General features: G+C 45.2%; 1 protein-coding gene and 1 long non-coding RNA gene across 4 annotated transcripts; one reads left to right on the plus strand and one right to left on the minus strand.

Moving 5' to 3' along the window:
* Positions 1 to 3,701: 3,701 nt before the first annotated feature.
* On the minus strand, positions 3,702 to 7,579 carry LOC127561800 (uncharacterized). The gene is made up of 2 exons (XR_007953537.1): positions 7,486 to 7,579; positions 3,702 to 4,149 (listed from the first exon to the last, which is right to left on the minus strand). It is a non-coding gene; the product is annotated as an uncharacterized LOC127561800 (long non-coding RNA).
* Positions 7,450 to 27,300, plus strand: SLC29A1 (solute carrier family 29 member 1 (Augustine blood group)). Of its 3 annotated transcripts, none has more exons than XM_051997056.1 (13): positions 7,450 to 7,547; positions 8,934 to 9,015; positions 10,961 to 11,042; positions 13,545 to 13,741; positions 14,806 to 14,945; positions 16,742 to 16,876; positions 17,002 to 17,099; positions 18,243 to 18,321; positions 23,625 to 23,722; positions 24,055 to 24,163; positions 24,593 to 24,678; positions 25,401 to 25,603; positions 26,674 to 27,300. In XM_051997056.1, the coding sequence occupies exons 2-13, from the start codon at positions 8,987 to 8,989 to the stop codon at positions 26,783 to 26,785; spliced, it is 1,368 nt and encodes a 455-aa protein (XP_051853016.1). In that variant the 5' UTR covers positions 7,450 to 7,547; positions 8,934 to 8,986; the 3' UTR covers positions 26,786 to 27,300. The 3 variants fall into 3 exon arrangements, with proteins under 3 accessions (XP_051853016.1, XP_051853018.1, XP_051853019.1); XM_051997058.1 differs by lacking the exon at positions 7,450 to 7,547 and adding an exon at positions 8,647 to 8,667; XM_051997059.1 differs by lacking the exon at positions 7,450 to 7,547 and adding an exon at positions 8,750 to 8,770.

Genomic DNA, 27,300 nt, shown 5'->3' on the forward strand with positions numbered 1-27,300 from the left:
ATACGTGAGGTGAGGAAGGAACAATCTACATTAAGGAGAGGTGGAGGAAGGACTGACAGTCCCAGAGTTTTGAAAAGGGGGTATCGGGTGTCGTGAGGCGGGGGATCGGGTTGGCTTCCTGGGCATTGGAAAGGGGGTTTGGAGGAGGAGGAGGAGGGGTTGGGCTTGGGGGGGGAGAGGAGGCGGAGCAAGAGAGGGCTGGCCGTTTGGGGCGGTGTTTCTCGGATTGTGGGCGGGACTTGGGGAAGATCTGCTTTGAAGGGGGCCCGGGCTGCGGGAGAGAGAGGCGGGAATCGTGCGGAGCCCAGCTGAGCATCGGAGGAGCTGAACCCTGAGCAGGTGGGTTCCCGATGTGCTCGTGGGGAGGGGGAGGCAGGGGGCTCCAGAGAGTGGGAGGTTTGAGCCCCGCCATCCCCTTGATGGTCCGTGAGCTCCGAACTGCTATCTGCTGCTGGCCATTCCCACTTTATGCTGCCCCGATGCGTGCGGTAGACACCGGGGGGCTCCCCGGCGCTGGCCGCCGTGGCGTCCCTGGGACTTAGGGGTGCGCGCGCTCTCGGAGGGTACAGCGCGGGAATTTCCGTGGTCCCGGGGCGGAGCACCCCGGGGTGTTTCCTGCCGCTTTCCCCTCTCTGGGTCGCGCCGGGGCTCTCTTGCCATCCTCTTGGTCCCTGAGGACAGAGGACAGCAGTCGAGCACGTGGCGGGGGTGGGGGGGGCCGCGTATGGGAACCCGGGGCACCTCGTGGTCCCCTGCAAGGGCCCGGGAGTTAGGACAGGGTCTGAGTTTGCCTTCGGACCAGGCTAGGGCAAAAGGCGGGGAGAAACTGGCGGACGGCTGATTGGTTGTCTTCGGCGGATTGATTAGAGGGGCCCAAATCTTGCTATTTAAGGACGGTCTGCGATCGTTCCCCTGCCAGTTTACATAATGCCTTACCTCACTGGTCGGATCCATCCACGAGGGCAAGAACTGGCTTTGCCGAGAGATTTATCGATCAGGAAGGACACTGAGGCTCAAGAACGGGAAAGGAACTTGTTGCCCTTTAGCCCCTAGTTAATAAAGTGGAAGAGGCCAGAATTGAACTCTAATTTCAAGTTAACTAGTGCTCTTTTCTGTCTGCCCATCCCTCCTTCGCATCTCCCTGTACATATCTTCATCCGGGCCGCCCCTCCTTGCGTTTTAAACACAGGTGCATCTGCTCCTGGAGGTTCTGCTTGCTGGGTCTGCCGCCCGCCACCCGCGCAAAAGGGTTCTGCCCCCACCCCTAAACCTCAGAGCGGGGGTGCAGACTTTGACAAAAAACCCAGTTTCTTCATGAACCCTCCAGCGAGGGCAAAGTCATCGCCTTAAGAACAGCCCAGTCAATTTACGAATAAACTATTATTGGGAATTGTTTACTTCCTTTAAGCCTTGATTTTTCTTACTAGACTCTTCTTTCTCCCCTTCCCCTTACCCTCAACATGCCAATTCCCACCCTCACCCCCCTTCTGGAGCTGAGGAAATGAGTTTATGCATTGTTTAATAGGACAGACTTCCAAACACTTCTGGCCAGCTTCTTGCCCCCATATATTATCTAATCTTTAAGCCAATACATTTTTATCTAGGCTAGATATTCTTAGACTTCACCTAATTGTCTTAAATTTTCGACTAGATGCCCTTTAAAATCCTAATTGTTTTCTCCTTAATATACTCTAGCTTAACAGTGGCTTTCTTAAATTATATCACCTAGAGCTGAGCACAATACTCCAGAAATAAGGGGACCAGGGCAGAGGACAGCTCACCTCTTCGCTTCCCTAGGTCTCCCAAAGAAAGCTCTTCCCCAAGATTTCTTATCACAGGTCATTAGTGCTGGGCTATTTTACCTTTCCCCCTGCCCTAATCCTTGTTTTTACAAACCCTCTCACCTACTACTAACCCCTCTCTTCCCCATTTCTGCTAATTCCTTAATCAGCACTTCCTACACAGTCAGCACTCCCCAGTTAAGTTCCAAATCCTGGCCCGTCTCAGTGTTTCCATTCACCAGCCCATGTGTAGGTACCCCAATATGTTTCGTGAAAGGTTTCCTCGGCAGTCTCATCTCTTCAGAATTGGGAAGACGATGTTCTCGAGCCCTTCCCACCTGCTTCATGCCGTGTTGGGAAGTGTAGGGGTCACGGGGAACTACTGGGATCTGAGAGGAGGGGGACATCTTCCCCGGGTCGCTGCAATGGACTCGGAATGCAGGAAAAGAGGGACTTGGGGTTGAGGAGCTGGAGCTGGGTCTGGACCCTGTCAGAGGCTGACTACATGCAACATCGCCCTTCTGTCAAGTTTCAGGCTGAGGGAGCCCAGATGCTCCTGGCAGCATCTGCTTTGTTCTTGCTGTCCTCTCCCTCCCACCCTGGCCTGCTTGGCTGCTGGTGGTAGGGGCGGATAAAGATACAAACAGTTCCTGGGACTTAGATAAAAGCAAAGAAGAAGAGGCTAGGGCAATTGGAGCTAATAGATGATACTGAAAAGCCTGGCAGGATCAGGCTACTAGATTAGGGACGCCCCTCTCGCCTCGGGGCCTGAATTTTTTGGCTATTTGTAATATGGAAGAGGAAAGGAGGGGATTCCGAAATATCATATGCTCTCTTCCACACTTCATCCTTTCCAAAGACAACTCAGCTCTGCCTGTAAATCTCCCCTCCTCCTTCTTTCTGCCATTGTGGGTGGGGTGCAGGGATTCTTGACTGAGCCTTGCCTCAGGTGGAAGTGATGGAGCCAAAAGATTCTCCCTTTCTGCCATGTGATGGGAAAATCTGACATGTAAGCTAGCCTCTCCGGAGCACCAACCCTTCCCTTTAAACCTGCTCTAGTTTGGCTAATCTCCTCCTTCTGTAAGAAGGACGAGAGTGTCTCAGATTTGATTCTTCTACCTATTCCAGGATAATTCTAATTCTAATAGCTAACATTAATAGAGCTGAGCACATTATAATTATTATATCATTTAATCCTTACAACAACCCTCTGAGGGAAGTAGTATTATTTTCTCCATTTTACATATGAGGAAATTGAGGCAGAGGGGAAGTGACTTGACTAGGGTCATATAGCTAAGGCCAGATTGAAGCTTGGGCATCCTTGATTCCAGGCCCAATGTACTACCTAGCTGCTAAACCAAGACTACTTCATGGATTTTCCCAAAATGCAGTGGGAGGAAGCTTGACATTTTGGACAAGAGTATTTAATAACTGTTTACTATGTGTCCAGGCACTGTGCTAAGTGTTAAAGATACATAGAAAGTCAAAAATCAGTTCCTGTTCTTTAGTAGCAAACAATCTGGGAAAGGAGAAGGGAGAAAATGCAAACAATTATGCATAAACAAGAGATGTACAGCTTATATTGGAGATAATCTCAGAGAGAAGATATCAACCTTCAGGGGGACTAGGAAAGGCCTTTGGGCAGTGGGCAGACATGAGGAGGGAGCAGATTCTAGGCGTTCCAGGAGTCCAGTTAGAAAAAAATAGTTTGAAGATGGTGGCTTGTGGATGGACAATAAGGAAGCCAATATTATTATATCACTGAATAACTAGAGGGGAAAAGTAGTAGGAGAAAATGAGAAATGTAAAAAGGACCTACTTGTAAAATGCTTTAATGCCAAACAGCATTTTATAGTTGATCCAAGAGGTAATAGGGAGCCACTGGCCTTTGTTAAGTAGGGAATGTGTTCTCTCTCTCTCTTTTTTTTTTTTTTTTGATAACTTTTTATTGACAGAATCCATGCCTGGGTAATTTTTTTACAACATTATCCCTTGCACTCACTTCTGTTCCTACTTTTCCCCTCCCCCAGATGGCAAGCAGTCCTTTACATGTTGAATAGGTTGCAGTATATCCTAGATACAATATATGTGTGCAGAACCAAACAGTTCTCTTGTTGCACAGGGAGAATTGAATTCAGAAGGTAAAAATAACCCGGGAAGAAAAATCAAAATGCAAGCAGTTTATATTCATTCCCCAGTGTTCTTTCTTTGGGTGTAGCTGTTTCTGTCCATCATTGATCAATTGAAACTGAGTTAGATCTTCTCTTTGTCAAAGAAATCCACTTCCATCAGAATACATCCTCATACAGTATCGTTGTTGAGGTATATAATGATTGGTTCTGCTCATTTCGAAGTGATGTGTTCTTATCTGCAATTAAGAAAGATGACTTTGGCAAACACTGAGAGAGAATGGATTGGAGCAAGAAGGGACTTGAGGCAGGAAAGCCAGCCAGCAGGCTATTGCAGTAATCCAGATGTGAAGGTGGAGAGGCCTTTTGTTGCCTCATCTTTTTCCATAATAATAGCTGACATTTATATAGGGATTTACTCTTTGTAAGACACTTTATATTTGTTATCTCCTCTGGTCTATGAGGGAGGAATGATTATTTGCATGAGACTTGCATATGGTTGTTGGGATTTCCCCTGTGTTGCAGTATTCCCAGCTATTTAAGACAAATAGTTATACTTTATGGAAGCAGTGAAGTAGTACAGTGGATAGAACACTGGTCTGATTCAGGAAAATTTACCTTCCTGAGTCCCAGTCTGGCTTCAGATGCTTATTAGCTGTGTGGCCTTAGACAAGCCACTTACCCCGGTTTGCTTCAGTCCCTCATCTGTAAAGTGAGCAGGAGAAAGAAATGTACTCCATTATCTTTCAAGAAGATCTCAAATGGAGTCACAAAGAATACTTTATAGACTAAAAAGTTTAAGCCACAGAGTTGTGAAAACTCAGATTTAGAGGGGACCTCAAAAATGTAGGTGAGGAGTGAGAGCCAGTTGAACATCTAGCCCACACTAGACCTGAGCAGGAATCCCCTCTAAAACTTCTTCAACAAATAGTCATTTTGTTTTAGCTTTAGATCTCCAGAGAAGCAGCCCATTTTACTAGTACATGGTTCTGAAACTTTTCCTTGCCTCAAGCCTAAAAGTGTGTTTCTTCCCAATTTTACAATCATTGCTCCTTGTTCTGATCTCTGGGGTCAGAAAGAACAAATCCATTCCCTCTTTTTTTTTTTTTTTTTTAGTGTTAAAATTATTTATTTTTATTTTATTAGGATTTATTAAGATTAAAAAAGATAGTTTTTTTTTTCATTCCTTAAATTTACTGTATATATTTTCTTCCCTTTTTTCTTTTCTTTCTTTTTTAGGTAATTTGCCCAGGGTCACACAGTTAGTAAGTAAGTATCTGAGACTGGATTTAAATTTAGGTACTTCTGATTCCACACTGGTGCTCTATTCCCTGTACCATCTAGCTGCCCCCTTGTATATTTTCCAGGCAACAAAAAGGACCTTTTTTTCCCCTATGGGTAATGAATATAGTCTAAAGCTCTTTTGCAATTCAGAGAACACACAAGTACAAATCTGTTCATTCCCTCTTCTGTATAAGAGCCCTAAGTCTTCTTTTTTCCTGGTTAAAATATTCCTGTTTCCTTCAGTTAGTGACTGACATGTCCCGGAGGCCCTTCATCATCCTGATTGGCCTCCTTCTTATTTTTGTAAATTGTATATACTTAATAAATGCTTATGAAATGGAATCTTATAGATGAGGAAACTGACTGGCCAGGATGTATGGGATGTGGTTCAGGGAAATTAGCAGGAGGTCTAGGGAAGAAGCTGAGAAACAGTACACATTTTTAGAGTGCTTGAGTTTACAAAAAGCACTTTTCTAACAGCAGGCCCTGTTTGACAGGCAGTACAAGGGTTATCTCCATTTTCCTGATCAGTCAGTGAGCCTTTATTAAAACACCTGTTTATGCACCAGGCATGTATTAAACACTGGCATGAGCTCAAGGCTTTTCTAATTGTCTAATTGTCCTTCTCTGAGCACTGGCCAGTTTCTCCACAGCCTAAAATAGGATAATGGGGCAGCTAGATGGCACAGTGGGTAGAGTGCTGCGCTTGGACTCAGACAATGCAAATCTGGCCTCAGATACCAGCTGTATTGATCCTGTGTACCTCAGTTTCCCCATCTGTAAAATGAGCTGGAGAAGGAAATGGCAAATCACAGCAGAATTTATGCCAAGAAAACCTGAAATGGGAACAGGCACAACTGAAAAGACCCAATATTAACAAAAAATATTGCAATATGATGATAATGACCAAGGTCTTCAAGCCCTGCTCGGAAGGAGTTTATAGTCTACAGATCCTGGGCAGTGTTTTTCATGTCTCACAATTGATCATTGATAATGAGGTCTTCAGAGACAGAGAAAGTGCTGTGCTCTATAAGCAAAGCAGAATTGAAACAAGAGGTGTTCAAATTTAGACCTCCCCATCCCAAATATTTGTATGGATTACTTATGCCTGACCAGAGTGGTGGAGATTTCTGGCCTCACGTTGGTCTGGTGGCCACAGTTGGACACACCATACATTAACCTGGACATAGTGATGTCATTTTGGTCCCCTCTGAGTATGAAGGACAACAATTAACCCATCCTAAGGGTGGGGAGATGGGGAGAAGAGGCAAAGACTATGGACAAATTCTGTATATAGAGAATATGTACAGAAATAACTACAAAGTAATTTGGAAAGGGACAGAGGCATTAGCTGCCAGGGAGATCAGGAAAGGTTTGGTGTAGAAGAGAAGCTCAAGCTAAGTGTCAGAGAAAATTAGATGCTCTGAGAAATGAGCAGGGACTGCATACCAGGTGTGGGAGACAGCTAGTGCAAAGGTAAGGAGGCAAGAGATGGAAGAACCAGAAAGTACCGCGGTTTGTTTGGACTGGAGAGTGTATGGGGAGTGAGTAATGTGTATACTGGAGAGGTAACAAGGGACCAGGTTACAAAGAGCTTCAAATGCCAGGAAGAAAAGAATTTATAGTTGATTCTTGAGGTATCTCGGTGGATAGAGCCCTGAGTCTGGAGTCAGAAGAACCAGAGTTCAAATTCAGCCTCAGACACTTAACTAGCTATGTGAACATGGGCTACTCAATCCACTGAAATAGGAAATCCCAAACCACTACAGTAACTTTGCCAAGAAAACCTGTGGACATTCTAGTCCGTATAGTCACCAAGAGTCAGACACAGCTGAACAACAGCAGCTGGAGGTAATAGGGACATCCGGTTATATGGTCAGATGTGAAGTACAAGTTTTAAGTCATTTATTACATGGAGTTGTATAACTAAAAACTGCCAGGGGTGGGATACAATGTCAGGTTATTTAATTCCAAACTCAAGATCCGCCACTACCCACTTTCTGTGCAACAGTTCCTAGTATATAGTAAGTCCTTAATGATTATTGACTGACTGAATGTAACTCCTTTGAAGAAAAGGTTTGGCTGTTGTTTCCTGACACCTCATTTGTGTTACTGCAAAAGTCCTTATCTCTCCTGAGGAGAACCAGAGAATGTTTGTTCCATTATCTCTTCTGCACACCTAGTCTTCCAAGAAAGGGGCCTCTAACTCGTTTCTCCCTCCCTTTCCCATATTAGGCTGAGTGAGTCTGCACTGACCCAGCTGAGAAAAGCCTTTCTGTGGACACTGATACCTTGTGTTCGGGCTCGTCCAGAAGGGAGAAGAAGGCTGCTGGATCCCAGGCTCCGACCCGAGGTGTGTGCCCAGCGTGGGGCAGTGTTGGGGTGGGGGTGGAAGAGGAGGTGCTCCTCTCTCCTTTTGTAGAAGAGGCAGGACTCTTTCCCCCAGGACAATCTGATCCAGACCTCAGAACCTGACCTCATGACTGGGACAGGCCTTTGCATGCATGGCCAAGCACTGTGCTTCCCTTGTTTCTCCAGCAGCCGACTGATGGATCCATGCCCCCCTGCTGCCACCTGTTCATCCCGGGGCCATTCCAGGCTGGGGGAGGGAAAGGCGAGCTATAAGCAGAGAGAGGCCTTTTAGGATTTAGAAAGCTGTGACAGTTCCCCTTCCCCCACTTGCTACTCTTCTTCCCCTTCACTTCTTAAGGCTATGGTAGAAAGAGGAAGGGGAGAGGGGCCTGACTCACTAAGGAACTGAGAGAGCAGCTCTGGCCAGGTGGGGGTGGGGAAAGCCTGTTTTCTTCAAAAGGCTTTATGAGGACCGGTCAGCAAGATAAAATAAGAATTTGGAGCTCAAGATAATCCTGAGATGTGTGAAATGTATTCAAGTATTTGTATTTGGGAGGAAATTTCTGGAATGGAGAGAAGCAAAACCCTGAGGCTGAGGTGTGGGATGGGTAGGGGAGAGAACAGTGATAGAAAATTAGGCTAGGAATCACAAAAATTTAACTGGGAACTGATGAGAAGGACAGGGGCTAATGGAAGCCTCAGTCTAGAAGTAAGACCCTCTTAGCACCCCCTCCCTCCCAGTCCCAGGAGGATGGATCTTTAGGGACCGGGGCCAAGTCCCTCTGAGAAGAGAATTGTGTGACTGTTGTTTTTTGACCTTCTTTGTCCTTTAGCTTCTCCTTCTTGGTCTGTCTTGTAGCTTCCCTCTGACTCCTTTTTCCCTCCCATGTTATCTCTCCATCGAGTCTTCTCTGTCTTGCTTTCTTCCCACCTCCTCCTCATGAGATAGGCCCCTATCTCCCCTGGTCTCTTGCTGCCCTTCCAACCTCCTTTCTCGTCTGTCGCTTCTTTCTCTTTCCCTTCCAATTACCCCCTCCCTTCTGCTTCCTCCCCTCCCGTTTCCCGGCTACAGACTGCTCCAGAGCTGGATAAAAATAGCGGTGGCAGTGGCGGGGAACCAGGTATTGCCACAGCTTGGGGAGGAGGTGGGGGGCGAGCTCCCGCGACTGTTTCCTTTGGTGGCTGGCTCAGCTGTTCCCGGGACAGGGTCCCTTTTGAGGGGAAGTAGGTCGGGGCATACTAGGGACCCTTTGGGAGGTGGGGAAGGGGTCAGACAGGGACAACTCCGACAAAAACAGTGAAGTTGGGAGTTAAACTAGTGCTTGGTTTCTGTGGGAGAAGGAAGGGTCTGCAGTGGGGGGATTTACGCCTATTCTGCCCCTCCAAGGACCCTCAGACTGACAGAGCTGGAAGCCACGTGGATCCGAGGGCTGCACTGCCATGACGACCGGTCACAAGCCACAGGACAGGTACGGGGGGCTCCTGAGAAGGTTTCCGATAGGAGTGGGGGTGGGGGCAGGGAGAGCTGAAGGGCTGGTGTCAGAGCTCCCAGGGCCCCCGCTGTCCACTGGCTCTTCCTGCTGGACACCTGTGAGTCATTCGGACCCAGACCAGCGGATGAGGAAGAGATCCACAATCTGAGCTGTTTGCTGGGCGTTTGGGCAGTGGGTGACAGGCATGTGGAATGGCCCGGGCCTCTCCCCATTCCGTCACAGTTTCCAGCCTGCTGCTGGCTCCCCTCAGCCAGCCTCCCTTGGCTTTCGGCCTCCCCTGATGGGGAAGGATATTTGGCAGCTCCCATTTCTCCCCCTGCCAGCACATCTGGAAAACTTTCTCACTGCTACCACCACCACCACCCTTCATGACTCTCTGGGACCTCTTCCTTAGATAACCTCCCTCCCAGTTGTTTGCCTTCCCTTTTTCCTCTTTCTGGATTCTTGTTCCCCTTCCCTCTATCTTTATTCACCTTTTCACTTATCGCCGTTTCTTATTGCCTCCCTGCCTTATCTCTAGACTTCCTAATCAAACTTCCTACCCCACTTTACCCCCTGCCCCTCTTATGCCTGTGCCCCCTGCTCCATCTCTGGTCATTCTCTGCTTACCCTTTGGGGGATCCCTCTTTCCTCTGGCATCCCATAGATCATCGGGGACCTCTCATTCTCTCTCACCCCATCATTCTGCTCGGCCCTCTTGGTTTCCAAGTCCAGCCTCCCTGCCTTTTGGTTAGGAAACAACTCAGACTTTTTCCCCTTGGAGTTCTAGCCATGATCCCAACCCTACCCCTGTGGTTCAGCCTGTCCCAGACAGTGGTTGATATGGGGGTGGGAATATTGCAGCCCTAATGTGAGTTGGAGAATAGCCTTTCCTCTAAACCAGGAAAACCTTAACTATTAACCATGTTTAACCTGGTAATATCCTATTGCCCAACTCCCGTGGTCCCCCCAGGCAGTGTGACCAACAGAGCTGCTTCTGTGTGGAACAGACGGCAAACACACACATGCACACACATACACACCCTGACCTCCTGAGCTCATTTCTCCCACCCACCCTTTCCTGCAAGGTCTAGGCAGAAGCACCAGGGAGCTTGGTTTCCCTAATTTCACATCTTTTGTAGGGAACCGTAGATATTCCCCTTCCCTCCTACCCCCCACAGGCAGCAGCATAATCATTTCCAGCTGAAAGAGGAAGGAGGGTTATTTGCTGTGTATTTTGTTTTCTTGCTCTTCTCTCCCCCATCCTCCTCCCTTTCTTTTTCTGTCGAACTGTATGGGATAGAACTGGAGTTCCCAGCCTTTAAGGTCCCTATGGGCCATTGGGGGCTGGGAACCAAGGCCCAGATATAGTGTCAGCCCTGTGTCGGTCCTTTGGTTGAAACTGTCTTTCCCTGGTCTAAGAGGTTATCTCCCAGAAGCTTTCTGTAACCAGGCAGAGAGAATCTGGGCAGGCAAGAAGTACAGGTGATAGGCCGGGCACGTTCGATGGAACACATTCCTGAAAATACCGAGACCAAGTGCTCCATTTTCCCATCGGACTCCTCACAAAAGCTCTGAACACTTTTCCAACCATTATCTCTATCTTTAGTCCCTTCTAAGGGAACCAGGAAGAGTTCCCTCGTTATCTCTCTTTATCTCTGTCCTTGTCCATGGGGGGCAGGAAAGGCTCAGTCTTTATTTCTCTTTCATCTTTATCCCAATCCACAGAAGACAGTAAGGGCTTTCCTCACTGCCCCTTTCCTTGGGAAGGGGGCACCTGGGGAGGAAACACCAAAGCCAAGGGAAGAGTTTGATCACCATCTTAATAGATTGGAGGGAGCTGAGGGTAAAATGAGGAGTGTCCAGAGACAGTGTCCTTTTATTTAGGAACCACGGCTGGGACATCCCTCTCATCCATCCCATTTCTTCTTTCTTCCTCCAGGTACAAAGCCGTATGGCTTATCTTCTTCATGCTGGGCCTGGGCACCCTACTGCCATGGAATTTCTTTATGACTGCCACTATGGTGAGACATAGGAGAGGGGAAAGCTGGGGCAGGGGACAGGGAGTGGGCACCTTCTCCAGGGGCACCATGGGAAGTCAGAGTTCAGTAAGGCACTTGGAGGAGGCGATTTGAGGATGTGGATGAGTAACATGGCCATCCTGGAAGAAGGAAGGTGTTTCTATCCATTGGTATAGGAAAAGGAAGAGACAGTGCTGCTGAGCAATAGAAATTACCCTGGACTCAGAAATGTGGCAATTTGAATTCTAGTCTTTTTTTTTTTTTAATAGCTTTTATTTTTACAAATACATTCAAAGATAGTTTTCAGCATTCACCTATGCAAAACCTTGTATTCCAATTTTTTTTTCTCTTCTTCCTACCCCTCTGCCATAGACTGCAAACAATGTTTGTTATACAATTATTCTAATGAGTTCTAGTTTTGACTTGATATTGTAACTTGGTCAGGCTGCAATATCTCAGAGACTTGGTTTCCTTTTCTGAAAATTAGTGAATTAAACTAGATCAGAGATTCTTGGGCCGGGGCGGGGGGGGGGGGAGAGTGGGCAGGGGAAACAGTTAAGATTAAGTGACTTGCCTAGGATCACACAGCTAAGTGTCTGAGGTCATATTTGAACTTAGGTTCTCCTGACTCCAGGACTGTGCTCTGTCTACTCTATTTCCTAGCTACTCCTTAGATCAAAGTTTCTTAACCTGGGTTCTTTGCCTTTATTTAAATATATATCAATGACTATTTCAATATTTTTTTCTTTTGCAATCCTATGTATTTCATTTTATGCATTTAAAAAACAAAACAAAACAAACAAAAAAAATTATCCTAAGAAGATAGGATAGAATTCACCAGATTAGAGGTCCATAACATATAAAAAATGAAGCGCCCCTGACCTAGATGATCTCTTTAAGGTGCTTTCCATGTCATATGTCTTTGATTGAGGAAGTAAGTTTATGTGTAGCCATCACTAAAAACTTCTGAAATTCATACTGATGTGGTGGTGACCCCTAGTTTCTTGCAACTCCGACATGCTCTAGTGACTTGGAAAAAGCTGATTTGAGTTCAATCCAGGTGATAGAGTGGACTTTTTGTCCAGTGACCAGCTCACCTCTCCACCAGAAGACTCATCACCAGCTGCATTAGCTATGGCCAAAAACCAAATAGAATATTGGTTTTGAAGTCTGGAAGACAGATTTGAATTCCACTTCTCTGTGTGACCTGGGGCAAGTCTCCTCATCTGAGAATGTGACTAATTCCAGTTCTCTCTTTCTCTGCAGCAGATTAAAAAAAAAAAAATACAATAGGGCTTCATGTGGCCTTGTTTCTGCCTATGGAGAGATTAGAAGAGGAGATGTTCAGTTTTATAATTTCTGTACAATTTTTTTTTAACTCAACCTGTGATTCATTGGTTATAGGAACCTCCCTTGCTGATCCAGTAACTCATTTATAAGGAGCTTGGAAGTGACTTACCTCCAGGTCACACAACTCTGTGTCAGAGGGTGGGACTGGAATCCACGTCCTCCTGACTCAGCTTCTTGCTCGATAAATCACCTATCTGTCTAGACTGCTAGATTTGTTAAACTGTGCTCTTTCTTCTTACTCTTTTTTTGTTTGTTTGTTTGGCAACATAGCTAATATGGAAATAGGTTTTGCATGGGGGGGAAAAAAAGCAAAAACCCAAATGTCAACTGTTGGTACCCTATATTTGTGGGATCCCTGTCCAAAGCTCACTAAAAGGAGAAATGAACCAGACTTCCATATTAACCAGGAGGAAGGCCTCCCTTGCCTGTTGGGTGGATCTCTTAAGAAGGATTTCTGGGAAGTTAGGGACCAGAACCAAAAAGATGGGTGGATTATAATCTGTATCAGTGAAAGAAATAACAATACAGGTGAATGAAGAAATATCCAGGGCATCATATTTCAAGCAATCTCTCCATTTTAGACGTGAGGAAGCTGAGGCTCACAGAGGATGTGATTAAGGGTCACCTAGCTAGGAAGTGGTAGACCCAGGATTTTATGTCTGAGTCTTCTGATTCCCAATCTAATACTCTTTCTAGTAAGGTATATAATTTCCTTCTTTCTTTTATAACTTTAGTAGCTTTCAAAAGGGCCTTGGGACCAAAGTAGTTTTTTTCCTTTAAAAATTAATAAAGAAACATGACTTTTATGGAAATGTTTTGCATAGCTTCACATGTGCCTTCTTAAAGAGAGATGAGGATAAGAAGGAAGGGAGAGAACAAATGTAAGAAAGAAATTGTTTTATATGTAACTGGGCAAATAAAAATCTTAAATATTTTTAAAAGAGCTAGCAAAAAAATTAGTGAACAGTGACTTTTTTTTTTTTTTACATATTTTTGCAAATCTTACTATTGTCTAGCTTACTACAAGATAGCCTAATTCTCATCGCTTCTGCATTCAGTCATTTGTGAATAGGCTTAGGTTTGCTAGTGAGTCTATGTGCATGTGAGTCCTCTCATACCTGTTGAATATTCTTCACTGTCCACCTCTCTCCTCAGTACTTCAAAAGCCGCTTGGGCCCACCCCAGAATAATTCAGTTTCCTTGTCGGAGGAAAATGGGGCCCTCCTGGGGAGCGCATCTCCACCCCCAACGGAGTCTAGTTTCCTGGATTCCATTTTCAACAATGTCATGACCTTATGTGCTATGCTTCCCCTCCTGGTCTTCACCTGTCTCAACTCTTTCCTGCATCAGAGGTAATTGAACCCTTCTATGATTCATTGCCTTTCCCTCCGCCCTAACTCCTTGCTTCAGAAGTGGAAAAGCACCCGCCCAAGCTCACCAGTGTCAAAGAGCAGCTCTGAGATTTTGGTCCAGGCCTTCCTTCTGGAAGCCATCATCACTTTTTTGGTTTTCTGTGGGATGGCAAAGACGTGGGAAACTTCTAGGGCAAAATGATGTTTTTTTTCTCCCATGCTGCTGCTGCTCTGTTGGATGTTTTTGTTCAGTTGTTTCATTTTATAGCAAGAAAAGATTCAGTCTTAGAAGGGGTTTAGAAAATTTCTCTTCTCAGAAATGATTATGATATAAAGACAAATTACAGTTATATCTTCCACATCATGACTCCCCCCCATTAATTTATTTTGAGTTGACATCAACAATTAAATGGGAATTTGTTGGGAGTATCTCGGAAGCCTCAGAGAACACGCAAAGGCCAACAAATGACAAAAAAAGTTTAGAAATTCAAATGCATGTATAGTATTGCATAATATCAACATAGTTCATCATTTAATAATATAATAATTTAGGCTTCTTCTCTGATATGAAAGGAAAGCCAAAAATTTTTACACAGATTTTCCAAATCTCTGGGGCATTGTGCCCTTAACCCCCAACATGTGGAAGGAATGACTGTATATCAATAATTTTATGTCTAAATAAAATGAGGGAATTGGAATCATTTGCCTTTGTATAATGGTTTAAGGTTTACATAGTGTCCTACCTACATTATCTCATTTCATCTTTATAAGAACCTTATGATATGAATTACTTTATTCCTATTTTCAGTATGGGAGAAATTGAGGATCAAACATTGTAGATATTTTTGACCTGCTTAGTGATCTCTAAGTGGTCCCTTCAGTTTGAAATCCTCTAAATTTATTTCTTGCCCACTTTCCACCATACATTTCTTTTCTGCTTATCTTGAATTCTTTTCATCCCCTTCTTCCCTGGTCTATGCCCCCCCATGTGACCCTGAGGACCTATAATTTCCCATCTCAGCTTTAGAGAGAGGAAATGTTGATCCTCCTCCTTCCTTCTGCAGGATCCCCCAGGCCCTGCGGATCTTGGGCAGTCTGGTGGCCATCTTGCTGATGTTTGCCTTGACAGCTATCCTGGTAAAAGTAAACCTTGATCCCCTGCCCTTCTTCGTTCTCACCATGATCAAGATTGTCATCATCAACTGTGAGTTCTCTGGGGAGGGTTCAGGGGAGAAGAGAGCTGGCTGGGGAGCCTAGGGGTTGACAGAGAGCCAATGGACACTTTCTTAGCTTAGTTTTTCTTTCCCACCTCATTGGTTAATATCTGTTCCTTATCCATTTGCTGTTCCATATAGAGATAAGCAATGGTTAGATATTTAGGTAGAACATTTATTAAGGGATTATAACGCTAAGCCCTGGGAATATAAATCTTATCCAGCAAAAGAGTTTCTGCCCTCAGAAGAGCTTATATTCTAATTGGAAAAGATACACAAAAGGGGAGCTGGAGAGGGTTTGGTGGGAAGTGCACTGTGTGGAGGTGAATAAGAAGTGGTATGGAAACTTGGGTCCATGCAAAATGAAGTAAAAGCTCCCTGGAATCTCTAGAGCTGAATCCACAGCACTCATTTCTCTTTGCGAAGTGGATCTTGGGAAAAGGAGCCATTTTTTCCTTAGTCCTTACTATTTGTCATTGAGTTATTTCACACCCCATTTGGGATTTTCTTGGCAAAGATAGTGGAGTGGTTTGCTATGTTCTCTTCCAACTCATTTTATAGGAATGAGGAAATATAGCAAACCAGATTAAGTGACTTGCTTAGGATCACACTACTAGTACGTGTCTGAAGGCAGATTTAAACTCTGTTATCTTTCTAACTCCCAAGCTGGTCCTTCCATTCATCCACCCACATAGCTGCCCTTCCTAGAGTATATCTTCATTTTCCCAATTCTTTGAATTGATGCCTCTTTAGCTTCCCTGACTGAGAGAAGCAGTCAATAAACATTTATTAAGTGTTTACTGTATATTGTCCTCCGTGCTAAGTGCTGGCTTTGCAAATACATTAAAAAAAAAAAAAAGACAAGGAGTTACATTTTATAAGAAAAGACTGTAGAAGACTAGTCAAAAAGAATATTGAAGGACCATAGTAGGAAAGACAGGATTCCTGGTTCTCAAGACATGATGGAGGTTACAGGGAGTGCTGCCTGGTGGGAAAGGGAGAAATGTTTGCTTGGGTTTCCTCCTGGAGAGAATAGTTATGGGGAGAAAGACCAGGGGCTTTCTTTGTGTCTTTCACAGAATTATTATAGGGTGACTTGTGGCTTTCTCTGTGTCTCCACAGAATAGTTATGGGGTGACCAGTGGCTTTCTCTGTGTCTCCACAGAATAGTTATGGGGTGACCAGTGGCTTTCTCTGTGTCTCCACAGAATAGTTATGGGGTGACCAGTGGCTTTCTCTGTGTCTCCACAGAATAGTTATGGGGTGACCAGTGGCTTTCTCTGTGTCTCCACAGAATAGTTATGGGGTGACCAGTGGCTTTCTCTGTGTCTCCACAGAATAGTTATGGGGTGACCAGTGGCTTTCTCTGTGTCTCCACAGAATAGTTATGGGGTGACCAGGGGCTTTCTCTGTGTCTCCACAGAATAGTTATGGGGTGACCAGGGGCTTTCTCTGTGTCTCCACAGAAAAGTTATGGGGTGATCAGTGGCTTTCTCTGTGTCTCCACAGAAAGTTATGGGGTGATCAGTGGCTTCTCTGTGTTCTCCAGTCTTTTGCTACCCCTTGTGACCCCCTTCTGGGATATATTTGCCTTTCCCTGGTCCCCTCTCCACTATTCAGTTCAATTCATTAAATATTTACTAGGCAGCCACTGTCTGCTAGGCTCTATGCTAACACTGGAAAAAGAGAGGCTGTCCCTACCCTCAAAGAGCTTGCAGTCTTCCTCTTATCTCATCAGAGGGACTTCTTTCCATGCCTTTCCCTCCCTGTCTTGTGTTCTCCTTAGCATTTGGAGCCATTCTCCAGGGCAGCATGTTTGGCCTGGCTGGCCTGCTGCCCACCAGTTACACAGCTCCCATCATGAGTGGCCAAGGCCTGGCTGGAACCTTTGCTGCGCTGGCCATGATCTGCGCCATTGCCAGTAAGTTCTTTCCACCTCTTTGTGACTCTCTAGAAGTAAAGGGGAGGGGAAGTGGTTTTAGGAGACGGGTTGGGGGTAGAGACTCCACAGGGACCACTTTTCTCTTTTTTATTCTACCTCCCTAGGTGGTTCACAACTGGAGGAAAGTGCTTTTGGATACTTCATTACTGCCTGTGGAGTCATTGTCCTTTCTATCTTGTGCTATTTGATCCTGCCTCACCTGGTAAGATGAAGGAAGGGAGTCAATCCTTTGGGGAATCCTAAATAATAATGACGGTGTAGGTTTGGAATCTGGCTACCTAGATTTGAAATACTGACTCTGCCATTTAAATCAATCACTTCTCTCTCTGTGTATCAGTTTCTTGATTTGAGGTAGTAGTAGTAGTAGTAGTAGTAATAGTCCTGGTAAAAGTAATAACAATAAAAATAAATAGCTAACTTCTATATGGTATTTTAAGGCTTGCAAAGTTTTACAAATATTATCTTCACAATAACTCTGGAAGATAGGTATTACTATTATCCCCATTTTACAGATGGGGAAAATGAGGCAAACAGAAGTTAAGTAACTTGCCTAGCATCACACAGCCATTAAGAATATGAGGCTAGATTTAAACTCAGATTATCCTGATTTCAGACCTAATGCTGGCTATAAAATGTGGGGATTAGAGCTGCCTAGGCTCCCTATTTCTTCTAAGAACTGTACTTCTCCCCCCCCCCAAAAAAAAAAACAAAAACAACTATATACATTCCTCCCCCTTTAGTACCATTCTGCTTCTAAACCAGTGATCATCAAACTTAAATAGAAAGAAGACCTGTACTAGCTGCCCAATACTGGCTTAGAAAGCCACAAATCAATATTATCTATGTTGATTATTTATTTCGTTAAACCTTTTTCAATTATATTTTCTTCTGGTTTGGGCTGTGAGTTTGACACCTCTGCACTATGTCCTTCCTCTCAAAGTAATCAGCTGCCCTAAGGGAATGTTTGCCAGCAGACAAATGATCCCAAAGACCTTTCCTTACCTTGGTATTTTCGGAAAAGAACAGTATGTTTGTTCTCCTTCCACCACTGCCTCTGGGGTACAAGGACACTTATGGTGATGCTGCCCTCTCCTGTGTATTACTATTGCAGCTCCTCCAAACTTTGGGAAGATCAGAGTGCATATTGGTCAGTCATTTCTCAATGCTCTTGAATGTAAAAAAACCCAAAAAAATCTTATTCCCTTCTTTCCTAGAAACATAAAATTAAATAAGGGGGTTGTATTAGAGCACAGTCCTAGATCTGTAATCCTAAAAGTAGGTTATTGGAGAGTTAGAAATTGGGGAGAAAAATCTCAGAGGTGCTCCTTCTCTTTCTCCCTTCCAGAAATTCTACCAATATTACCAGCAAGCGAAGATGGGGCCTCATGGGGAGCGAGAAACCAAAATGGATTTGATTCGAAGAGGTACCTGGGCCCCAGAGGAGTGGGAGGGAGGGTACTCTGAGAGAATACATACTCAAAGGAGAAAAAAGGGATTTTTTATTTGCTAGGTGCTGTGAATGATACAGAAAAAAATATATAGTCTCTGGGCTAGGGGATCACAGAAGAATGGCTGTATTCTCTGCTGCCAGAAGAAACTGAAGCTGCTAGATTAGCTTGAGTACTGAGCAACCACAGAGCAAAAGCCAGTCTGGTGTCTGCCATAAATGCTCTACCAATATGGCAAGCCCTTAGGGAGTATGCAAAGTGTGGTGGTGGGAAATTGTCCCAAGAGGGAACAAATCAGACCATATCTGAAACAGCAGCACAGCAGTTGAGTCAGGCCTGTGAGTGACTGCTATCCCTACAGAGAGGGAGGCCCAATCTTAAAAACAAAGGAACAAAAAAAAAAAACTTAGAGATGGTCTCTGGGCCAAGTGCTATGAGGAAAATGTATAACATAATCCCTGCCCTTGAGAAACTTATCATACCTGGGAACACATTTATGCAAAATAACTTGGGGAAAACAGTTATATGTTGAAAATTGCAAGATTCTGACTGTCCATACAAGGAGTCTTTAAAAAAAAGGTACAGACCTGTGTGAGCTATGGCCCATCTTATAAGGTTCAAACTTGGATGCTTTTTCCTATAAAAGTCTTCCTTGGATTAAAGTACTCTCCTTACTCAGAAACTCGCGCAGCCCTCTCTAGTGTGGGCTCATCACATAAAAGTGTGTGTGATAGTGCTTTGCGTACATGTGCTAGACTGTAATCTTCATGAGCGCAGGGATCTTGGGTTGTCTAAATTCTGCACATGCCCTGGTTCTCCCTTAGCAGGGCTCTCTTTGTAAATGAAACTTTTTAAAAAAAGAAAATGGGACTCCTCACAGATATTTGTGGTTGTATTGTCTAAGGCCTCTGGGAATAGGTTGAACTTGAAAGATTGGTAGGGTTTATTTGGAGGAAGGAAGGAAGGAAGGAGGGAGGGAGGGAGGCATGAGCTAAAGAAATTGAATGAGGAGAGGCATAAATTATAAATAATACTTATGTAGTATTTTATTTATTTTTCAATTTTATTGAAAAACCCTGAGTAATAGGGATAAGCAGACAGATACGGGGGACTGTGAATGAGTGAGGCCTTCAGGGCCCAGAGAAGTGAATGCAGAACTCTATAAAAGCTGAGACTTGAGTCACATATGGCAGCAAACAGTTAAAGCAGGGATCAGGAGGAGGGAAGCTGTAGAACACTGGCTGAGGGGAACACCAGAGAAGGAACAGGAAAGACTGGGTAGATCTGGAGCTGGGTCCTAGGTGGGGGGATCATTTTTGGCTATCCCTGCCTCCCACAGGACCTTGGTTTGAAGATAAGTTTTAGGCTCAGGGCAATAAGAGTAGATACACTAGAATGTTGATGGGGAACTAGAATTGGAAAGGTAGAATAAAATAAGGCAGAATATGCAGAATGCAAATTTCAGGTGAGGAGAGAATATGAAAATCTGAGAACTGCCTCTGAGGGAGGGGGAAAAGCAGCAGAAGGACCTGGGTCTAGCAAAGGGTGCTTACATGATGGCTTTGGGCTGCCATCAGTCCCAGGACTAGAGAATTTAGTTATCAGAAAGTACAAAACATGAATAAAGCCCTGGAAATCAGCCTGGTCAGTATTGGCCAGGATTTGGCATTTGGGTAGGTTGCTACCTCAAAGAGAAGTGCAGTCTCCAGCCTTGATAGGTACTATGCCAATCAGTCCGTGGATAGCAGCCTCCCTCTAGGATCCAGAGTCCATAAGCTTCCCTGTTTAGTGAGGAGCCCTTTGCACATGGCTCCCATCTCCTAGGACATGTGTAAGTAAGTGACATCTTCTTTGTATGGCTTGAAACATCAAACGGAGGCCATCCCACCAGCATCTCCAGCAGGACTCCAAAGGACCATCAGTTCACCAACTTCCGTGATAATCTCAGGGGCGATATAGTCTGAGGTTCCACAGAAGGTCCAGATCATGTTTCTGGAGTTGATGTTCTTGCCCATGCAAAAAAAAAAAAAAAATCCATGATCTTGATGTGTCCATCTATGTCCAGGATCACGTTATTCAGCTTCAGGTGCCTGTAGGTGATGCCCTGATTGGGCAGGAAGACAAGGCCAATGGCAGTTTCCCTCACTAGGACCTACCCAGCTGCTGAATATGGTACATGAAGTCCCTATAAAAACCTGTCCAGCTGCTGAATCCACATTCAGCAGGAGTGAATGAGATCCAGGTAGGATTTGCAGGCTGCTGAAATGTGGAACAGGAGCTCCTCGCCCATCCATCACAGACTCCCTTACAAAGTATAGTCAGTGACCTCAAAGAGAATACAGTCCCCATGGAGCAACCCCCGAGGCCAGGATGGGCTTCTTTGCCCAATGCCTGCACAATCACATCCTTCTTAAGGATCTCTTCAGAGCTCAGATGTCTCCTCAGCTAGCATCACTTGCCAAAGCTACCCTTGATGAGAATCATAATCATAGTGAAGTTGGAAGTGGCTGAAAGGGGCCAAAGAAACATTCATTGGCAGCATGGGGTTGGGGGAGGGACCCAGATATACTCGACGCCCCAATATGTAGCATTTCAAAGGTCAGAAGGATGATTTCCTCACATCACAGTGAAAAGTAGGTTAAGATTTTTTTTTTAACTGAAGCTATGATTGCAATGGTTTTCCTGGTGAGGAATTTTTTCTACCAAAAGCAAATCCATTCTTGCTTTGAAAATTACTGTCTTAGAGATGATTCACTTGAGGCATGAAGAGAATAAAGGAACTTGCCAAACTTCACACAGCTATTAGAGAGCAGATGTAAGTAGGTCTTAACTTCAGTGAAAGTTGGCCCTTTATCTGCTAAGGATTAATGGAGTCAACTCAAATAGAAATCTGATCATTCACTTAAGAGAAACTACCAATTAACATTATTTATTTTGTATTTTTTCATTTTATTGTGTTAAAGCATTTATCAATTACATTTTTATCTGGTTCTGGCTCACTCAGGAATTTTGCTGAGGTCCTGAAAGTTTGACACCTCTGCACTGTCACACTTCCTTTGGAGTAGTGCTACTGTCTTCGATTTACTTCTGAGGGAAACAGAAGCTCAGAAAGAAGGGATTTCCCCAAGTTCACAAAAGCACGGAACTCAAGAATTAGAAGGGACCTCATTTGGCAATTAGTCTAACCCCTCCACTTTTTACCCTGTTTTCACATCTGAAAATTGAGCACTAGATGACCTAAGAAATCCTCATCTACCAAATGGTCCTAAATCTCCCATTTCATTTTCAAATAGCTCAGATTATCAGGAGGCTTTTCCTGACATCAGATCCAAAATTGACTTCGTGTGACTTCTTCCATCCATTGCTTTTAGTTCGTGCCCTTTGAGTTCAAACAGAACAGGTCTAGCTCTTTGCATCCTTGGATATAGCTCTCTTCTGTCATCTCTCAGTGATCTTGGTTGATTAATCTTTCAAAAATGTTATTTCCTCTCAACTGTCCTCTCTTGGATACATTCTAGCTTTTCTTATCTTTCTTAAAATACATTGCCTGGAATCGAACTTGGTACTCTAGAGATGACCTGGCCAAAGGAAGAAGATTGTAATCTTCATCTCTCTGTTTTGGACATTGGACAGTGAACTCTGAAGTGACAGGGGTGGGTTCTTGGGCTTTCTTTGTGTCTCTGTCTTCCTCCCCAATTTCATGATGATAGTAAAATTGGAGCTGGCTCAAAGGGGCTATACATTTTCCTTGGCTATGCCCGAGCCCAGGGTGATTTCCCTTCCAAATCCTGGTCTTTGGGCTATTTCAAGTCTCAATCAAAATCCCACCTTTTCCCAAAAAGAAGCCTTTTTTAGACTTTAGACAACTCTTAGTGCCTTGCCTGTGTGATTATCTCCAATTATATCCAATTTATCCTGTCTGTAGCTGATTTTTATATAGTTACTTGCATGTTAACTCCCATTTGATTGGGAACTTCTCAAGGGCAGAAATTGAGGGGGGGGGGGAAGAGGGGGAGGAGTCTTTATATCCCTAGGGCTTTGCATAGTACTATAGTAAGCACTTAAATGTTTGTTGACTTGATTTGGATATCATGCACCTTTTAGTGCTTTCAGTATTATCAATCAATAACCATTTATTATCATTATGCTTTATTATGACTTTTTTGTTATGTCACATATCAAAGACTTTAGAGCTTGAAGGGATATAGAAGGTGATAATTTGTTTGGAGTTACACAGCTAGTAATAGCTGAGGTGGGATTTGAATTCTGCTCTTTGTGAGTCCATTTAAACTCTGGTCTTTGTGGGTCCAAGTTCAGCATTCTCTCCACTAGACCATAGAGTCCTTTGACTCCAAGTCCTATTATCTTTCCTCTTTCCCAAAGAGGAGTAGAAGTATGGTATATTTGTAAAATACTAAGGAGACTTCTGACTAGAGGGGGAAGGAATAAGGGGAAGTTGAGTAAAATACTCTAGTACTTGTTTTATTTGACATGTGTATATGGAAGGCGTTTGGTGGTAGAAGGTCTAGGCTTGTGAGTTCATGTCATTTTAATAGGAAAATTCCTTATTGAGGAATTCCCTTTACTAATTAAGATCAATAACTATATACTACAATGACTAGTCTTAGAGGACTGGCCTAGAAGATAAGTGATTAACCCATAGCCAAAGCCAGTATTTGTCACAGGGAAGATCTCAGACTTCTTGACCTCGGTCCTGCCATCTTTTCACTATAGTGAGCTCCCTCTCCAAGTGTTTTATAAGGAATTATCTCTAGTAGGAAATTAAAGGGAGACTAGAGGAAGCAAGAGGAAATTTCAGTGTCTTAAGTGATGAGTGGTAGCTCTGAGGTTCTAGGGTTCTTTGTGGAAAGGGAATAGCTGAGAACATGGAGGTTAGTATCAAATGGGACTATGAATTGGTTGTCTTTTTGGCACCGTCTCAGGTTCTCTCTATCCAATGACCTGAAATCTTGCTGATGGCACAGGGTAGAGGTAAGTAGTCTCCACTTGGGAGATCATTCCAGACAGTGGAAAGAACACTTGCCTGGAGTCGCATGATCTGGGTTCAAATTCCACTTAATCTGTGTTACTTTGGGAAAGATTCCTGAGCTTCAGTTTCCTCATTTATAAAATGAGTGGGTTGGGGGGGTGGGGATTGGACTAGATGGCTTCAGAATTCCCTTCCAACTCTAAATCTATGATTATATAACACTATGAAAGAGAATAAATTTATTTTTCTCCTAATTCAGGATCTTATATTTATCTTATCTTTTTCCCAGGAGAGAACCCTACCAAGACTGCAGAAGGAGGGATATCAAAGCCCAGCCAACAGGCTACTCCCTATGAGAAAACTTCCATCATAGCTATCCTCAAACAGGTAGATAGGGATCCAAGGCCTGGGTCTTCTGCCTCCGTAGCCTATCCTTCCCCATCCCCACTATCCCCTTGGCCTTGACTCTTTCTTCTGTTCTCTCTCCATCATTTTCAATCTATGACTTTCCCCATTTTGGACCTTTTGTTATTGATGACTGGGTCCAGAAGAGAGATTTCTATTCATTTCTCTTCCCTTGTCCTCATCACTCCAGCCCCATCCCCCTCCTTGCCCAACACACGTCCAAAAATGAGACTGAACCACCAGCCCTCCATCCATCCCTTCACCTGCCCCAGTGCCCTCGGGATGAAATCATCCCCTTTTCTTCCGATTCCCAGATCTGGGTTCTGGCATTGTCTGTCTGCTTTGTCTTCACCATCACCATCGGCGTGTTCCCTTCTGTGACGGCTGAGATCCAGTCCACCATTGCAGGGACCAGTGACTGGAGTGAGAGCTGGAGGGCAGGGTGGGGAGGGAAGGACTGGGTTTGGAATTGGAGGGGGAGGAAGTGGTATCCCAGAAGGAGGTTAAAAAAAAAAAAGCCTTCACTAGGATTTGGGAATCTTTTGAAAAGATAGGGAACTGGGAAACCTGCTTGTTTTGGTTAATGACTAGGGGTGGGGTGAGTCAGGTGGGTGTCCCTAACCCTTAGCTCCCTGTTCCCATCTTTTTATTCTTTCTCCTATCAGCTCCCTAAAAGTAAAAATTAGGGTGTGTTGTACAGATGGTGAAACAGTGAGTTTAGGGCAGTGCAGAGACTGACAGAGTCAAGACTAGAACTTGTGTCCTACCTCTTCATCCCACCCCCTCCCTACTTTGGGTCTCCTACCCTGTACTTTTCCCTAATTTCAAACTTTTTCACCATCTCACTTCCAGACAAGTATTTCATTCCTGTCTCCTGCTTCTTCGTTTTCAATATCTTTGACTGGGCTGGCCGGAGCCTCACTACAGTGTACATGTGGGTAAGTAGGGCTTGCGGGGGTGGAGATGTTGTAGGGTTGTAGGATTTTGTTTGAGGCTAGAACAGTAAATAAAACATGTAGCTATTTATGGGAAGGGGATCTAAAGCTGCCCCCTCCTGCTTCAAAACTGGCCAGCCAGGAATGTGTGGTGGGTGGGGCGAGGGTTTGGGGTTTCTGGCCCCACTTCCTGGACTAGAAGCTTATGGCCCGGGGGTGTGTGTGTGTGTGTGTGTGTGTGTGTGTGTGTGTGAGTGAGAGAGAGAGAGAGAGAGAGATCTAGATTTGTTCGCACATGTGACCACTTGTCCTTGCCTGTGGGTAGTTAGTAAGCCAGGGACCACTTTATGGCACGTGCTGCTGCTCATATCTGGACTATTCCCCTGCTTCATCTCTAACATTTAGAAGCCTTAAGTTTCCTTCAAGCTCAGCTCAGCTGCTTTCTCCTGCAGTAAGCCTGCCCTAATTCCTCAATTCTACTTCTGCTTAGTGCCCCATTCCCCCACTTATTCCATATTTGCTCCTTAGGTACGTGTTGTTTTCACCTCAATAGAAAGTCAGCTTTTAGAGGGCAGGAATAATTTTATCTTTGTGCCGAACTTAATAAATGTTCATAGATGTGGAATAAACGAATGAGTGGTAAATGCGGGGTCCCTTGGGACCCTCCCTTGGGGAGGACTCCCCTCTCCTGGGCAGGCAGCAAGACTAAGGGCCTTCCTCCACAGCCGAAACAAGAGAGCCAATGGCAGCTTCCTGCCCTGGTGATGGCGAGGGTCGTGTTTGTGCCCCTAATGATGCTGTGCAACGTTCAGCCGAGGAATAACCTGCCCGTGATCTTCCACCACGACGCCTGGTTCATTGTCTTCATGATATTCTTCGCCTTCTCCAACGGCTACCTCGCCAGCCTCTGCATGTGCTTCGGCCCCAAGTGAGTGAGCAGGCCGGGCAGGTGCGAGGCGGGGCAGGCTCCTCGCCGTCCTCCTCACCCTGCCCACGGGAGTCCCGAGTCGGGCAGGATGGAGGCGGGCGCCGGCCCCTGAGAGCTCCGTCTCATTGGAGGAAGACGGCCTCCTCCCTCTGGGATTAGCTGTATCTAGAGCCAAGGTCAAGCTGCAGGGAGATAAGGAGGAACAAAGTCTGAGCCTGGGAAGTGGGGCCAGTGGCCGCCAGCCTCTGCGGGTGGGAGTGCCCGGATGCGTGCGTCCTGCCCTCTGGCCCACCTGCACCCTCAGCATTTGTTTTCCTAGACTGTCAGCAGTTCTGGTTGCTAGAGGCAGGAAGTAACCCGACTTCCAGCTTGGGATTGTGGGAAGTGTAGTTTATTTGCTATGATGCTCAGGGTGCCGTTTCAGGTGAGTGGGGTATCCCGGGCCCTGTGCACAGCCTGGGCTTAGAGAAGGAGACTGGGGGTGGTGGAATCTCTTGGAGAAGGTTTCCCAGGGAAGAGGGAACAGCAATGGAGACTAGAGCAGCAGAGGCCGTGGGGGATGCTGGGGCTGGGTTAGGGGGGAGAAGTTCTGGGAGTGCCAGAGCTAGCGAAGGGCTGGGGACCAAGTTGGGAGGGGATGTGTGCGTGCGTGCTGGAGTAAAAGGGGCTACTTGGAAGAGCTAAGCCAAGGGGGCAAGGACACAGTTATCCTGAATCTGGGAGAGACCATGAATTTCTGGAAAACTAGTTTGCAGTTCCGAGGACCTCTACCCAAATCTCACCTCTGATAACTGCCATTATATATATATATATATGATAACAAGTTGCTTTTTATTCCTTTGGGCCATGGTTCTCTCTTCTGAAAAAGAAAGATTAAGCTAGATGGGCCTTTCCAATTCTAAATTGAGAAATTTTTAAAATGCGTTGATCAAAATAAGCATCAGAGGTTTGAGAACTGGGTGACGAAGTCTGGAGGGGGGTAGAGAATTTTTCTGGGGCAGGGGAGGTGGTCCTGGAGGCAGGTGCAGGAGTCTTGAGATGACCTTGCCTTTTGTCCCATCTACCCCCAGGAAAGTGAACCCTTCAGAGGCGGAGACTGCAGGTGCAATCATGGCCTTCTTCCTCTCCCTGGGCCTGGCCCTGGGTGCCTTATTGTCCTTCGTGTTCCGGGCTATAGTGTGACCACCTAGAATCTTCCAGCCACCCTCCCTGCCCTGCCTGGCCCGCTGCTGACCTCTCTTTTCTCACTACCTGTGCTGGAGGCAGAGGAACAGAACTCCTTCTTTGGGCACTGGGAGCCAAACAGCTAGAGCTCTCTTGTCCTGGAGAAGGGATCTCAGAGGACAGCACAGAGAGATCATTAGTTTTCTGCAGTATTTGACTGACTGGCCGATGGAACCCATCTATGGACAAAACAGTGTTTATCCCCTGCAGCTGTGTGTGTGTCTGTCCACCCCCATGTCCATCCCTCTGTGTGTCTATGTCCAGTGTCAGGGTCCAGGCGGATGAGATGAAGCATTGCTTTAGAGTCATATTTTTTCTGACCATGCTTTTCCATCTATCCGACCCCCGCACTTTCTTTATCCTCAGCCTTTCCGTGTAATGTCTCGTGTACAGTGCCATTTATTGCCTTTTTTTATACTCAAGACAGAAACCAGATGCCCTTGAAGGCATCCAATAAATCATTCAGGATTTTT

The sequence above is a fragment of the Antechinus flavipes genome, chromosome 4, assembly GCF_016432865.1.
Source record: "Antechinus flavipes isolate AdamAnt ecotype Samford, QLD, Australia chromosome 4, AdamAnt_v2, whole genome shotgun sequence".
NCBI lineage: Eukaryota > Metazoa > Chordata > Mammalia > Dasyuromorphia > Dasyuridae > Antechinus > Antechinus flavipes.

What these genes read in the sequence shown, in the direction of transcription:
- SLC29A1 (XM_051997056.1), top strand. Translation starts at nt 8,987, where the DNA reads ATGACGACCGGTCACAAGCCACAGGACAG. An exon ending in AACTCTTTCCTGCATCAGAG is followed by an intron (nt 13,742 to 14,805) that starts GTAATTGAACCC and finishes TTCCTTCTGCAG; the next exon opens with GATCCCCCAGGCCCTGCGGA. An exon ending in TGCATGTGCTTCGGCCCCAA is followed by an intron (nt 25,604 to 26,673) that starts GTGAGTGAGCAG and finishes ATCTACCCCCAG; the next exon opens with GAAAGTGAACCCTTCAGAGG.